General features: G+C 37.5%; 2 protein-coding genes across 2 annotated transcripts; one reads left to right on the top strand and one right to left on the bottom strand.

Annotated features, from left to right (window-relative positions):
- Positions 1-2082: 2082 nt before the first annotated feature.
- On the bottom strand, positions 2083-5681 carry LOC109180449 (protein COBRA-like). Its single transcript, XM_019330039.1, has 6 exons — positions 5428-5681; positions 4844-4923; positions 3912-4368; positions 3675-3834; positions 3290-3579; positions 2083-2627 (listed from the first exon to the last, which is right to left on the bottom strand). Exons 1-6 carry the CDS (start codon positions 5525-5527, stop codon positions 2341-2343), a joined length of 1374 nt encoding a protein of 457 aa, XP_019185584.1. The 5' UTR covers positions 5528-5681; the 3' UTR covers positions 2083-2340.
- Positions 5682-8327: 2646 nt separating this feature from the next.
- On the top strand, positions 8328-11433 carry LOC109180450 (solute carrier family 25 member 44-like). The gene is made up of 6 exons (XM_019330040.1): positions 8328-8641; positions 8884-9265; positions 9496-9692; positions 9905-10049; positions 10514-10670; positions 11001-11433. The coding sequence occupies exons 1-6, from the start codon at positions 8589-8591 to the stop codon at positions 11021-11023; spliced, it is 957 nt and encodes a 318-aa protein (XP_019185585.1). The 5' UTR covers positions 8328-8588; the 3' UTR covers positions 11024-11433.
- The last annotated feature ends 776 nt before the right edge of the window (positions 11434-12209 follow it).

The raw sequence follows: 12209 nt of genomic DNA, 5'->3' as shown, positions 1-12209 counted from the left end.
CTACTAAATAGCCAAAAACAGAAATAAAAGAATCCGAAGTAATAGCATTAAAAACAATCTTACAATCTGTTTCCACATCTACAGCACCCAAACCAGTGCCCTTTAGCCAACTCAATGCCTCCCGAATAGAGAGCACCTCTGCTTCCCTAACCGTATACAACCCGGGTACTCTGACATTCTTTGCAGCAAGGAAATTACCACCATCATCCCGCAAGACCCATCCGAACCCCATAGCATTATCCCCCTCCCTTAACGCAGCATCAGTATTAAGTTTGAGCCTCCCATGCACTAGTCTTGCCCAAGAAGTCACGGCATGTGTGTCTTTGTGGCCAGCACCAACTAGTAGTTTTTCGTTAGCATCTCTCCAACATTCCAGAAACGCCATAGTCCTACTTTTTTTTTTTTTTTTAAAGTTAGACGTCAAAACGATGTTGTTTTTGCATTCGTATGCACCATGCATGGTGCATACAGATGCATAGCATAACGATTGCTAGAACAAGAATTAAAATAGTTGCTAGTAGCTAGCTAGCCTGCAGAGGTTGTCTGTCTCCTCATGAGTCGCTCAATCAATCCTCAATTTTTAATTACTTGGTCAAATTTTTGGACTTTGGATCTCTCAAGTCACTGGAGCAAGATCTTTAGGGTGACCCTTGAATCATTGAGTTAAATCATACGGGGCATCTTCTTCTTCCTCCTTTTGACTTACTTGGAGGTAAAAAGTCTGACTCAAAACTTTAACGATACATTAGTCACTCTTAACCTTCCCACAGTACACAATATCAGATTTCAGACAATAGTCTTGGCAAATCTTGAAAATTGAAATACAGCTAATGTGTCTTGGTGTGCTTTAGGCTGTGGTGACAATGAACAATTTCCAAATGTTTGAGGGGATGGTGAATCCTAGCTGGATCCTTGGCTTGGGGTGGGCTAAGATAGACGTTATTTGGTCCATGGTGGTGCACAAGCCATTGAACAAGTTCCAAGGCAACATGACCAACATCCCTCACTGCTGCAAAAAGAACCCCACCATTATTGACCTGCTTGGGTGCCCTACATCTAGAGGTGTAAAAGTAGGCCGAAATATCCAAGTTGACCCGTACTCACCCCGCAATGGAACAAGTTAGGACCACAAAAATTAGGAGTGTTATGCTGTGCAATCGTGGTGCACACGGTTACAAAAACGATGTCGTTTTGACACGCAACTTAAAAATAAAAAAATTCAGTTTCGATTGCCGTTAACGGCGTTATGTTGTGCATAATTTGAACTATACATTCATAACTTCATAACTATACATTCAGAATTGCATAACTACACATCCATAACTTCATAACTATACATTCAGAATTGCATAACTACACATTCATAACTTAAGAACTATACATTCAGAATTGCACAACTACACATCCATAACTTCATAACTATACATTCAGAATTGCATGCATAACTACATATTCATAACTTCATCAGGATTGCATAACTACACATCCATAACTTTATAACTACTACAAATGGGCAAATTATTGTGTAGACCATGGTCCACACAATGTTATGTAGACCATAACAAAAAGTACATTATTAATATACTAAATGTATATTATTTTTGTAATGAATGTGCATTATACAATATAATGTACACTCAGTACACAAATAATGTATATCTCCTGAATACAATATACATTTTTAATTTTTAATATACTAAATGTACTTTTTTTTTGTACTGAATGTACAATATTTTACAGTATACAAAATATGGTTCATACACAAGTACAACTTGTGTGGACCATGATCAACACAATAATGGTTGCTGCAAAGGTGGAGTCTTGCAAATTGCTAAAGAAGTAAATATGTTCATCAAGAAAAAAAAAAAAAAAGAACAAAAACAAAAACAAAAGAAGGAAGCAGATGCACTGAAAGAATAAGACATCAGCAAAGCAGTGGTTGATGCAATCTTGTAAAGAATCTTTTATACATAGAATAATTAGGATGCAATTCAATCTTGAGAACAGAAGAACCAAAAATGGCATAGTAAAATCTATCTGGTTGTGACTTGTTCTTATTGTGGTACAGCTATAGTAACACTATGAACTCCAACATCTACAAACAATATGTTTTAATGTTTTTAGCAGAATACGAAAACAAACTGCTGAACAATTCCTACAACAAAAAATATGGCAGCAATTCGGATAATGGTACAACAAACACACCTAAAATCCACGACGACTGCTCAACTCCATTGCTCTCTTGCATACAGACGCCCTTAGTTGTGGGAATGACTCTCGGTAGAGATGACAGCTATATATGAGCGCTTTCAAATGGTCTCAACGAGGCATATTTCAGATTCACACGAAGAAGAATGCTATGGATGATATCAATGCCACCACTAGAGAGAGTAGAGAGGTCTTGTGTCTAGAACTAGCATTGGGCAAATATGGGTAAGAATCGGGCGGGGGCATGACACAGTTGTCCCCGTTGAAATAAACTCTGCGTGGAAAAGCCCAGCCCTTCTCGAATGTGAAACTCGTTAAATCCTTTTTGAATAGAAGCTCCGACTGGACATTTCCTAAAGGACCAGCTTGCGAGAGAAAATCATTGTAGAATTTCACACCCCATAACATTGCAGTGTCATCTGTTAGAAAGAAAAGGTAATATCAAATTAGTTGTCTTCCAAAACTTTAAGTATAGGAACTAAATAGTTTAAGACATTTGGCAATGTCTTAAACTGGTTTTCGGGGCCAAGGACTTCGTGGTCTAGTGGCACCAAGTTGCTCTCCCATACGGGAGGTTGTGGGTCTGAGCCTCAGTGGAGGCGGCGGTATTGACTCTTTGTGCTTCAGTAGGTTGAGAAAGTAGTTATGAACAGCTACTGTATTGTAACGGAGTCAGTAGTACTCAAAAAAAAAAAAGAAAAAAAAAAGGATTGGTTTCGGGATTAAAACATTCAAGGAGATCTAGTAGTATATAGGTATTCAACATTTTTTGGGGGGACGAGAGAAACCTGCAACCACTACCCGAGGGTGTGCACGGGGTAAACCCACCTTGTGATTCTAGCCCGAAAAGGACCACAAGGAGGTAAATCAGCCTAGGTTACCTATAACTGACCGACTCAAACCAAGAAGGGCAATACGCCACTCCCATTGGGAGTCAAACTTGTAACCTTGTGGAGCAACATTTTAGTTGACAATTTATCATTTCATCTCATGCCTATAAACCTAGCAGCTGAATTTTAAGGATATGAGATGACATAATATAGAGTGAAGATAGCTTTTCTCGATGCCAAGTGCAACTTACTTAATGATCCATAAGGCGTTAAAGCCTTGTAGTTAAAGCTGAAGATCTGTGTCAGATTGTCGAAGTTGGGATGTTGGACAACCATGTTCCATTGTGAATAATTCATCCGGTAATTGAAGTTTGTTACGGTGATCTTCACCCGCCAATATTCCTTGTAGTTAAGCTTCACATGCCAATGAATTCTGATCGGGCACATGTGGTTTGTACATTGGACCAAAGGAGCCAAGTTGGCCTTCGAATTCGCATTCCCATGATCCGATACAACTGAAGCTAGGTGGGGAGAATCTGAACTGCAAGAGCAAAGCAAGACAGACAAATCGAGTAAGAAAATTTAAGAATGACACAAATTTTAGGAAACACGAAGAGAGAAATAAGCGAGACATACTCTACACAGTTTTCACGTTGAGTGCCATTGTTTTGACAGCCACAAGTGCACGTTGGGCAGGGCACAATTGTGTCGTTGTAGAAGGACGAGAGTGAGACACAACAAGTCGGGGTTTTTTGAGCTAGAAACTGCGAATACATGCACGTCACGTTCCACGTCACTGACAATAATAGACGAACGAGTTAAAATCCAATATAGAAATAGGAATAACATCTTTTATTAAGCCAAATAACTTACTCATAGCTTGTGTTATTCTTCTCCCGTCTCCCGAAATGAACTTGGTCGGTTTGCCAACTTTTGCTGGCCCGCAAGTATAACCAGGGCCAGGCGCTTTCAAGGTGAAATTCTTTGGTAACCTAACCGTTTTATTGGTGGTTCCCGATTGGCCAACACTAACTTGGAACGAGCTCACCGCGGTTTGTGAATCCTGGCCCCACGAGTTAATAACTCCTCCTTTGCAACAATTCGCAATCTGTTGATTGTATGGAGTTCCGGGTAACAAGTCGACGACTATAGGGTCCTTTTTACAGCAATGTGGAATATTCGCCTTAAACTTCGAACAATCTCCTTGTTCTGTAGTTTGAGCTCCCATCATGCTCCAAATAACCTCCTTTTTCGCCCATGTCCATCCCAACGTCCAACCCGGGGCTTGAATATGCCTATATTGCTGAAAGTTGTACATCGTAACGACAGCCTGTCCAAATGTCAATACGAAGATGATCAGACACGTAACCAAGTTGTTCTCCCATATGGGAGGTTGTGGGATCGAGCCTTAGTAGAGGGAGGCAGTATTGACTCTTTGTGCTTCAGTAGGTTGAGAAATTAGTTATGAACAGATACTGCATTGTAACAGAGTCAGTAGTACTCAAAAAAAACAACTGATTCTATTTCTTTGCGCTATAAAATATATTTGGCAATGCAAAATTTGAGACAAAATAAGTCTACTCCAACTACCATTCAACTATTCTTCAATTAGAAACGTACACTTCAAAGAACTGGAATGCAAAGGTGATACGCAATAAACTAGAACAACGAGAGTTTTGCTTGATTTGGGAAAAAGAGGATCTAAGCGGGATCCCATCGTCCAAGTCAAACCATACTCCATCCCCGCTTTTGCGTGGAGAAGAGGTAAATTTGAGTTATAAGGATTGGTAAAGGGTAATACTTACAACATAGCCATCAGCAGTCCAGCTGATTACATCCCATTTTAAAGTGATGTTTCCATTGGGATCAAGTGGATCAAAGGCATCTGTGGTGGAAGGGACAAAGAAAACATGTCATGAAAAGTCCATTTGCCCATACAGACACAGACAACCTTAAATCATGGTATATAGTAACAAAGATTTCATTAGCTTGAAGATTTGAACTAAACTGTCAGAACTCCAAACATGTTGGCAACACACTCCATTCTGGGGATGGGGGGTGATTAAAGATCTAATCTTTTACTGCTTTCAAGAAAGTAAAAACCAACCAAAAAACACACTACATTCATCTCATAAACTCACTGATAACACTGTATTCAAGAAATCCCAGGATCCATCACAATAGGGTAGAAAGTATAAACAATTAAACCACAAATCTCACAAATATCCAGCACCCATTGCTTCAGAAGCTCAGAATTTCACAGTGAAGACCAAACGGGCATCACAAAATCAATCCTCAGATACAAAATCAAGAACACAGAAGCTTCATAAAAGCTCAAAAAAGCAATCTTGGAACCAAAATCCAACAATTTAGGAAGCAAAAAGGGTACCTGTAGAAGTAAAGCTGAAACAAGAAATCAAGAAGACAATAACGGCGGCGCTAGCAGTGAATTTAGCAAGAGATCTCGAGAGCCCCATTTCCACTAGCATCTATTTCTTCTGCAACTATCAATGGCTGCCACTGCCTGAGATCTGAAACCAAAGAGAGAGAGAAGATTTGAAGTGAGGGTAACTCTTGGGCTCAAGGCAAGTCCCCTCTCAGAGCTAAAGTGGACTTTAAAAAGTCAGTGTGTGCTGTGCTCCTACTGTAAATCTGGGAATTTAATTATTAATATAATCTTATTTCCAAATTAACGATTGTGACGGACAAACATATTTGTCCTTAATTTGAGAAAATCGTATCGTTTTCTTCCTTAATTATTGTCTAACTAATCCTCACACGTAATCGGAAAGACTTGGTAAGTTGATTTACATTTGTGGCGTCGAATCAGTTTAGCTCTTTCGTCTAAACCGACACTACTCTCATTTGTAGAAAATCACCACACTCCATTTTTGACAGCTAACAATTTAGAGGCGGCCCACTAATCTTGCCACCCCCTTTTTATTTTATTTAAAAATAAAAAATAAATATCTATAATTTTTTTCTATACGATAAACTTTGTCATTATTACGTAAATGTGTATTTTTAGCTAATTGACAAATGATCATAATAAGATAAATCAATTTAAGATTATATTTGGTACAGTTTAATTGATCAACTATCAAAAAGCTACAACTTAATTAAAAGAACTAAAATATAATCCGATTAAGTTATCACCAACAGTTCAAAATGCTAGCCCATCTTATTCTTTTTAAAAGGTTGAATTTTTAATCCCAGGAGTCTCTACATCCTGGCTCGACAGAGTATTTGGGAATATCTAAATTATAGTAACTTAGATGAATATAAAAAGATAATGATCTTTGTTTACTGTGTACAAGGAACCCCTTTGATAAGTTGTTCTCACAGTGTCACCGGTGAAACTCGATCCTGACCATTCTTTTTAAATTTTACTGTTATGATCAACTGAGGTGTCCATGCAAACTGCTAACCCATTTTATAAATCCTGGGTTGGAAGGGGTAATTAAAAGATTCAACCTAGAGAAGAACAAGAACTGCAGAAAAACATGGTTATATTTTAGGATGTTCCTAATTACCATGAAACTCTATTATTAACGTAACTGTTGTTGGGTGTGACAAGAAGAAAGAGGACAGAGAAAACCACACAGCAGAGAATATTAAGACGGTCTTAATCAAGAAATCAAGAAAAGAATATAATAATAATACAAATAATAAACATGGTCGTTTGAGTAATAATCCATGTGTCCAGCTGCCGACAGTGCACACCGAAGAAGAAAGCACAACCGCACCGTAGAGCTCTGGGCATATTTTTCTAGCTACTTGACCATCATTTCCCATTTTCTTTTTTTAAAAAATAAATAAATATGTTTTCTTTTTAAGTAATAATAAATAAATAAATATTTTCTTTGGCGATTCGTTTACTGTCGGTGGGGATTCATCACGACAATCGGCATGGAAAAAAACAGCGACGCAAATACTAGTGGGTCCTCCTCCTTTCAATTCATTGTTTTATAAATAAAACTAAAAACAACAATTAAATAAAAGAAAATGAAAAATGAAGCATGGATTTTTGAAATTAGATAAAAGTGTTAGTTTAGGTGATGAGAAACATTACTTTTGAAAATTCCAGCAGTAGGGTGTGGTTCAATTTCTGCTATAATATTAAGAGTTTAAATTTTGATTGGGTTCTTTATATAAAGAAGTGTACAATTTAATATTAAGTTAAGATTCATTGCTTATTTGTTATTGATATTTTGAACATTATTCAACCTAAATTTGTTTAACTGCTTTTGTTCTTCCTTCTATTGTATCAAAAAAAAAAAAAAAAAAAACCACACAGACTAAATGTTGTATTCAAAATGAAAAATCTATATTCTTTGGTTTACGAGAAAGCGCACAATAGCTACTTGAAGGTGTATGACAAATTATTATGTGGACTCGAGTCTAATCTGGTAAAAAAAATACACAATTTACATATTAAATGTTCACAATTTTACATTCGGTATGTAAATTGTGAACATTCAATATGTAAATTGTGTATTTTGAACCCGAGTCCACCATTGCAAGGCATTGCAAGGTGGACATAGCATAGTCCATGGTATAACAACGGAATGTGTACTTTAGGTGAAATATGTCTTGTAACTCTAGTTAACAAAAGACTATAAGAGCATTCACAATGGTTGGGGAGAATTTGGAGATAATGTAAGAGTGATTAGGAGAGAGAATGTGGGAAGGGGAGGAAAAAAAAAAAAACAAAAAAATCAAAATCAAAAATAAAAAAAAACAAAAAAAAAATAAAAAAAAATTAAAGGATCAGGCGCGCCGTACGGCGCGCCTGACGCTCCCTCGGGCGCGTGTTTCCGTGTGGGCAGGCTGCTGTGCGCGTTGCCCCTTTTTTCTTTTCTTTCTCTTTCTTCTTTTTCTGCCATTCTCCCCAATTTTGTAGGATGAATATCTCCACCATTATCCCCACCCCACATTTGTTATTATCTCCATTGAGAAGAATTAATTCTGAAATCTCCCCATAATATGCACAAGTGTGGATGCTCTAAGGAAAAAAATTAACTTTAGTTGACTATAATTGACCGGTTTAAACCCATTTTAATCGAAAAGCCTATTGGGCCAATATATTTTGGTTAGTAGAATATAGAAGCCCAATCCAAAAAGCTATATAAGTACATAACAAATTGTGGAGGCCCAAAGATCTTCAGCCCAAAAGTCAAAATCAGGGAGAATCAAGCCCAAGTCAAAGTTACCAAACCAATTTCACCGCCAAATTTTATGTGCAGTAAAAAAGGAAAAAAAAAAAAAAGAATACAAAAATCAAAATATTTGACAGTCTGGCGGCGCCAACATGCTTCTTCTCCAATCTCCATGGCGAATATTCATAGTTCATATTACGGGCTTTCCACAATAGAAAAGTAGTTGAATTTCCCTATTTTATTCCAAATTTTAATTACCGAAAGTCAATTTAATACGGTATTAATAATGGATTCTGGTTAGCAAATTAGGGTTTGGAAATTTTGTAGAATTCATTTTCCGTTGAATAAATTTTCTACCTCCGGATTTCGGAACAAGCATTTTTAGGTCCAAATGGATGCTGCTCGATCTCAACAGCGTTATCAATCCGAAATTAACTGGGACAAGTAAGCTTTTCTTTTGATCGGTTTTACATTTTTGTTAATATTTTTATTTTTATATGTCACGGTAATTATTATGGATGTGTTCGTCTTTATTTAGATTAATTAATGAGGTGCTTAATTATGGAAAATAATGAATTTTGCGTGCTTTATTAGCTTATTAATGACATTGCGGTTTTTCTTGTGCTGTTGTATTCTGATTTGTGGTGCATCTTTAGTCCTGTTCATATGATTCACTTCTCCTGCAGGCTTGACAAAACTAAGTTCTATGTCCTGGGAGCTGGGATTTTTACTGGCATTACAGTTGCACTTTATCCCATTTCAGTTGTGAAGACGAGGTTGCAGGTAGCTGACCATTATGCTGCAGAAAAGAATGCATTTTCTGTGTTCAGAGGAGTTTTGAAAACAGATGGGATTCCCGGTTTGTATAGGGGTTTTGGTACAGTCATTACAGGTGCAATTCCTGCCAGAATTATATTTCTCACGGCATTGGAGACCATAAAAGTAGCCACCTTTCGGATGGTTGAGCCATTCAAATTGTCAGAACCTACACAGGCAGCTATAGCAAATGGGATTGGTGGCATGTTGGCATCGCTTTGTTCACAGTCTATATTTGTTCCAATTGATGTGGTACGTATTACTGTCATCAATCATATACTTGACTGCATCTTCACACTGTCCAACATTTGTCTCATGAAGTGATTTCAGCATCAAATTTGTAAATTTTTCGAAAACATAAATATATCTAAGTATAGCTATCCAATCAACTTACATGTTCTTATAACTTTTTTTTTCTTTCTTTTAACTTTAATTTGCCTGTAATTAAATATGGTATCTCTTTACAAAATTGGATGCTAAAGGTTAGCCAAAGGCTAATGGTGCAAGGATACTCAGGCCATGCTAACTACAATGGGGGCCTAGATGTTGTTCGCAAAGTCGTGAAATCTGAAGGCATTCGTGGACTATATAGAGGATTTGGTCTCTCTGTCTTAACTTATTCTCCATCAAGTGCAGTATGGTGGGCCAGCTATGGTTCAAGCCAGCGCTTCATGTGGAGGTGAGTCATGTCATTTCCATTTCATATGAATGCATTGTAGTATCTTTGATTTCCACTATTTCCTTTCCCTGACTTCTTTTTCTTGATGAATAAAGTTACTGTGGTGCATATTCCACAGATATTCCTTTTTGACCAATTCTGGCTGTTTCTAAGCTATACTTTTTTGTGGAAACTCTCTCAAGCATTTCACTGTTTTAACATGTTTTTGACAGCCTCTTAGGACATGGGACTGAGAATGGTCAATCTGCTCCTAGCCAGGGAATGGTAGTGTCAGTTCAAGCTGCTGGTGGAATTATTGCGGGTGCTACTGCATCTTGCATCACAACTCCATTGGACACCATTAAAACACGTTTGCAGGTGTCTAGTAACTTATCATGCAATTTTTTAATTTTTTTTTTAAAAATTGAATAAATGGTAACAACCTCGCTAGGCTTGACAATGTGGTATTTTTTAAATGCAGCCTATTGCACCCCAGTGCAGTCGAAAACTGAATGAACTTATAATGTTTTGCGAGCCTTCATCTTCCCACATTACACTTTTTATTTCCTCTTTTTCTTTTCATGTGTGCTAAATGAAATCATATAGGTGTAGCCTTAGATGCTTTTAAGCAATAATACATATACTGGTGGAGTAAATCTCTGCTGATGTTTGTAGATTCCATAGTTCTAAATTGGAAAACCAATTATTTTTCCTGCCCTTTGCTTTAGTTTGTGGGGAAGAAAGGAAGATTGCTGAGAATTAATTTGAGGTCTAGTAATACTGGAAAGTGGAAATTGACCTGATCTCCATTGACTAATTCTAGAGCTTTTGGTACATTGCAGGTGATGGGGCATAAAAATGACAGACCTAATGCAAGACAAGTAGTTAAACAGCTGATTGCCGAAGATGGTTGGAGTGGATTATACAGAGGACTGGGTCCAAGATTTGTCAGCATGTCGGCATGGGGTACCTCGATGATACTAGCCTATGAATATCTGAGTAAGGCCGCTTCCAACATTCACTACCCATACCTCTCCCCCACCAGACCAGTCTCTTTTTGTCAAGTTGCTTGTCATTCTCTGGTTATGGTTGTTATCAAGTCTCCAGTATATAATCACTGCTTGCCATTCTCAGCTTAGATTTTTGCTATAAACTCATTAGTGGGGAAGATCTATCATCATATAGGGGTTGAATCTATGGGGTCCTCTCTGTGTTCAAGTGATTCATATTCTGATCATTAGATGGCTCGTTTTCCTTTCTTCATAGCATGCAAATTCATATTTTTCAACGAGGCTTTATCTAATAAGTGATTATTTGTTTTTAATGTAGAGCGCTTGTGTGCAAAGGAGTAAATAAGGTTCGCGAAGCAGCTGACCTGTGAGAAATTCCTTCAATGTCTTTAACACCACAGTACCTCGCCTTGCTTGTGGTCTCGATTTTGGAGTTAGATAACGGTCAGAGGTATTTGTAAAATGCTCATTTTTGGCCCATTGTTTCAAGACATTTAGCAGTCATCTATTGTTTGATTGGGAAGGCACTACTGAATGACAAAGTTTAGCTTCTTAGCATTGTAGCAATAAATAGTTTCACAATTCTTTTGATGAATAGTTGAAATAGTCGTCAATCAATTATATTACATTAATCTGATGTGTATAAGCAAAATAATACTAGGAAAAATGTCGTTGATCATGGAACTTACTGATCATGTATCTCTTTCCAATATTATTCAGTTTTAAGAAAATTTTATTGTTTTATATCACCAAGTCCTCCTTTAACCCTGTCTTTTACTCAACCTGCAGCGAGGTATGGGTCTTAATTGTTTGTTAATTGGTAATTAGCTGATTGTATTAGTCGTATGCTGGTAATTTGATTGTCAACTAATCAGAACATGACATGTCAGACAATATATAATGTCGGAAGCATGTGCAGTATTATTACTCAATAACAGAGACTTATTTCCTTTTGCATTTTATTTTCATAACTTATTTGAGATTCCTCTGAATCTTTAATACAACTGCTACTGGTAATATATTTCAACTTGAAAGCTTTTGACACAACATGAAAAGACAGAGCCTTCACTGTTTAAACCTTGAATCTGCGGATCTACCGGAATTGCCACAATTGACAACATTGCTGAAAATGGAGGTGGGTCGTCTGAGGCAATACTAGCAGATTAGGAGGACATACAAGCGGGACTGTTTAGCTACTTCAACATTCAACTATACAAGAGACTGAAGGTAAGCCATACCTACTCTCAAAGCTTCACACACGATTTATTGTGAAAGTTGCAGTTCATCTTCTTGTTCTTTTGGTTTCCTAAGCAATTCCCGTATCTGCGCTCCTTACATAGTGGAGATTTCTGCAATGGTTTGTAACTTATGTGACCTCTCTGCTGTCCAACCAAAAGCCTTCTGGTAGTCTCGGAATCCATGAGGAACTCCTCGCCAATGGCTTCCATGCAACCACCGACTGTGCCTGTGCATTCTGAGCCGGTGGCGGTGGCGGCTAGAGAAGCAGCGGTGAGTTTTGTGGTCGTGC

The sequence above is a fragment of the Ipomoea nil genome, unplaced genomic scaffold (genome assembly GCF_001879475.1).
Source record: "Ipomoea nil cultivar Tokyo-kokei standard unplaced genomic scaffold, Asagao_1.1 scaffold1026, whole genome shotgun sequence".
Classification (NCBI taxonomy): Eukaryota; Viridiplantae; Streptophyta; class Magnoliopsida; order Solanales; family Convolvulaceae; genus Ipomoea; species Ipomoea nil.
This window is presented reverse-complemented; position numbering and strand designations above follow the sequence as displayed.

Excerpts from the sequence above, each read along its gene's own strand:
- LOC109180449 (XM_019330039.1), bottom strand. The coding sequence starts at position 5,527 with ATGCTAGTGGAAATGGGGCTCTCGAGATCTCTTGCTAAATTCACTGCT. Across the intron at positions 4,924-5,427 it reads TTTCAGCTTTACTTCTACAG|ATGCCTTTGATCCACTTGAT; the intron begins GTACCCTTTTTG and ends CTTCCACCACAG. Across the intron at positions 3,835-3,911 it reads AAGAATAACACAAGCTATGA|TGACGTGGAACGTGACGTGC; the intron begins GTAAGTTATTTG and ends TATTATTGTCAG.
- LOC109180450 (XM_019330040.1), top strand. The coding sequence starts at position 8,589 with ATGGATGCTGCTCGATCTCAACAGCGTTATCAATCCGAAATTAACTGG. Across the intron at positions 9,266-9,495 it reads TATTTGTTCCAATTGATGTG|GTTAGCCAAAGGCTAATGGT; the intron begins GTACGTATTACT and ends TGGATGCTAAAG. Across the intron at positions 10,050-10,513 it reads CCATTAAAACACGTTTGCAG|GTGATGGGGCATAAAAATGA; the intron begins GTGTCTAGTAAC and ends GGTACATTGCAG.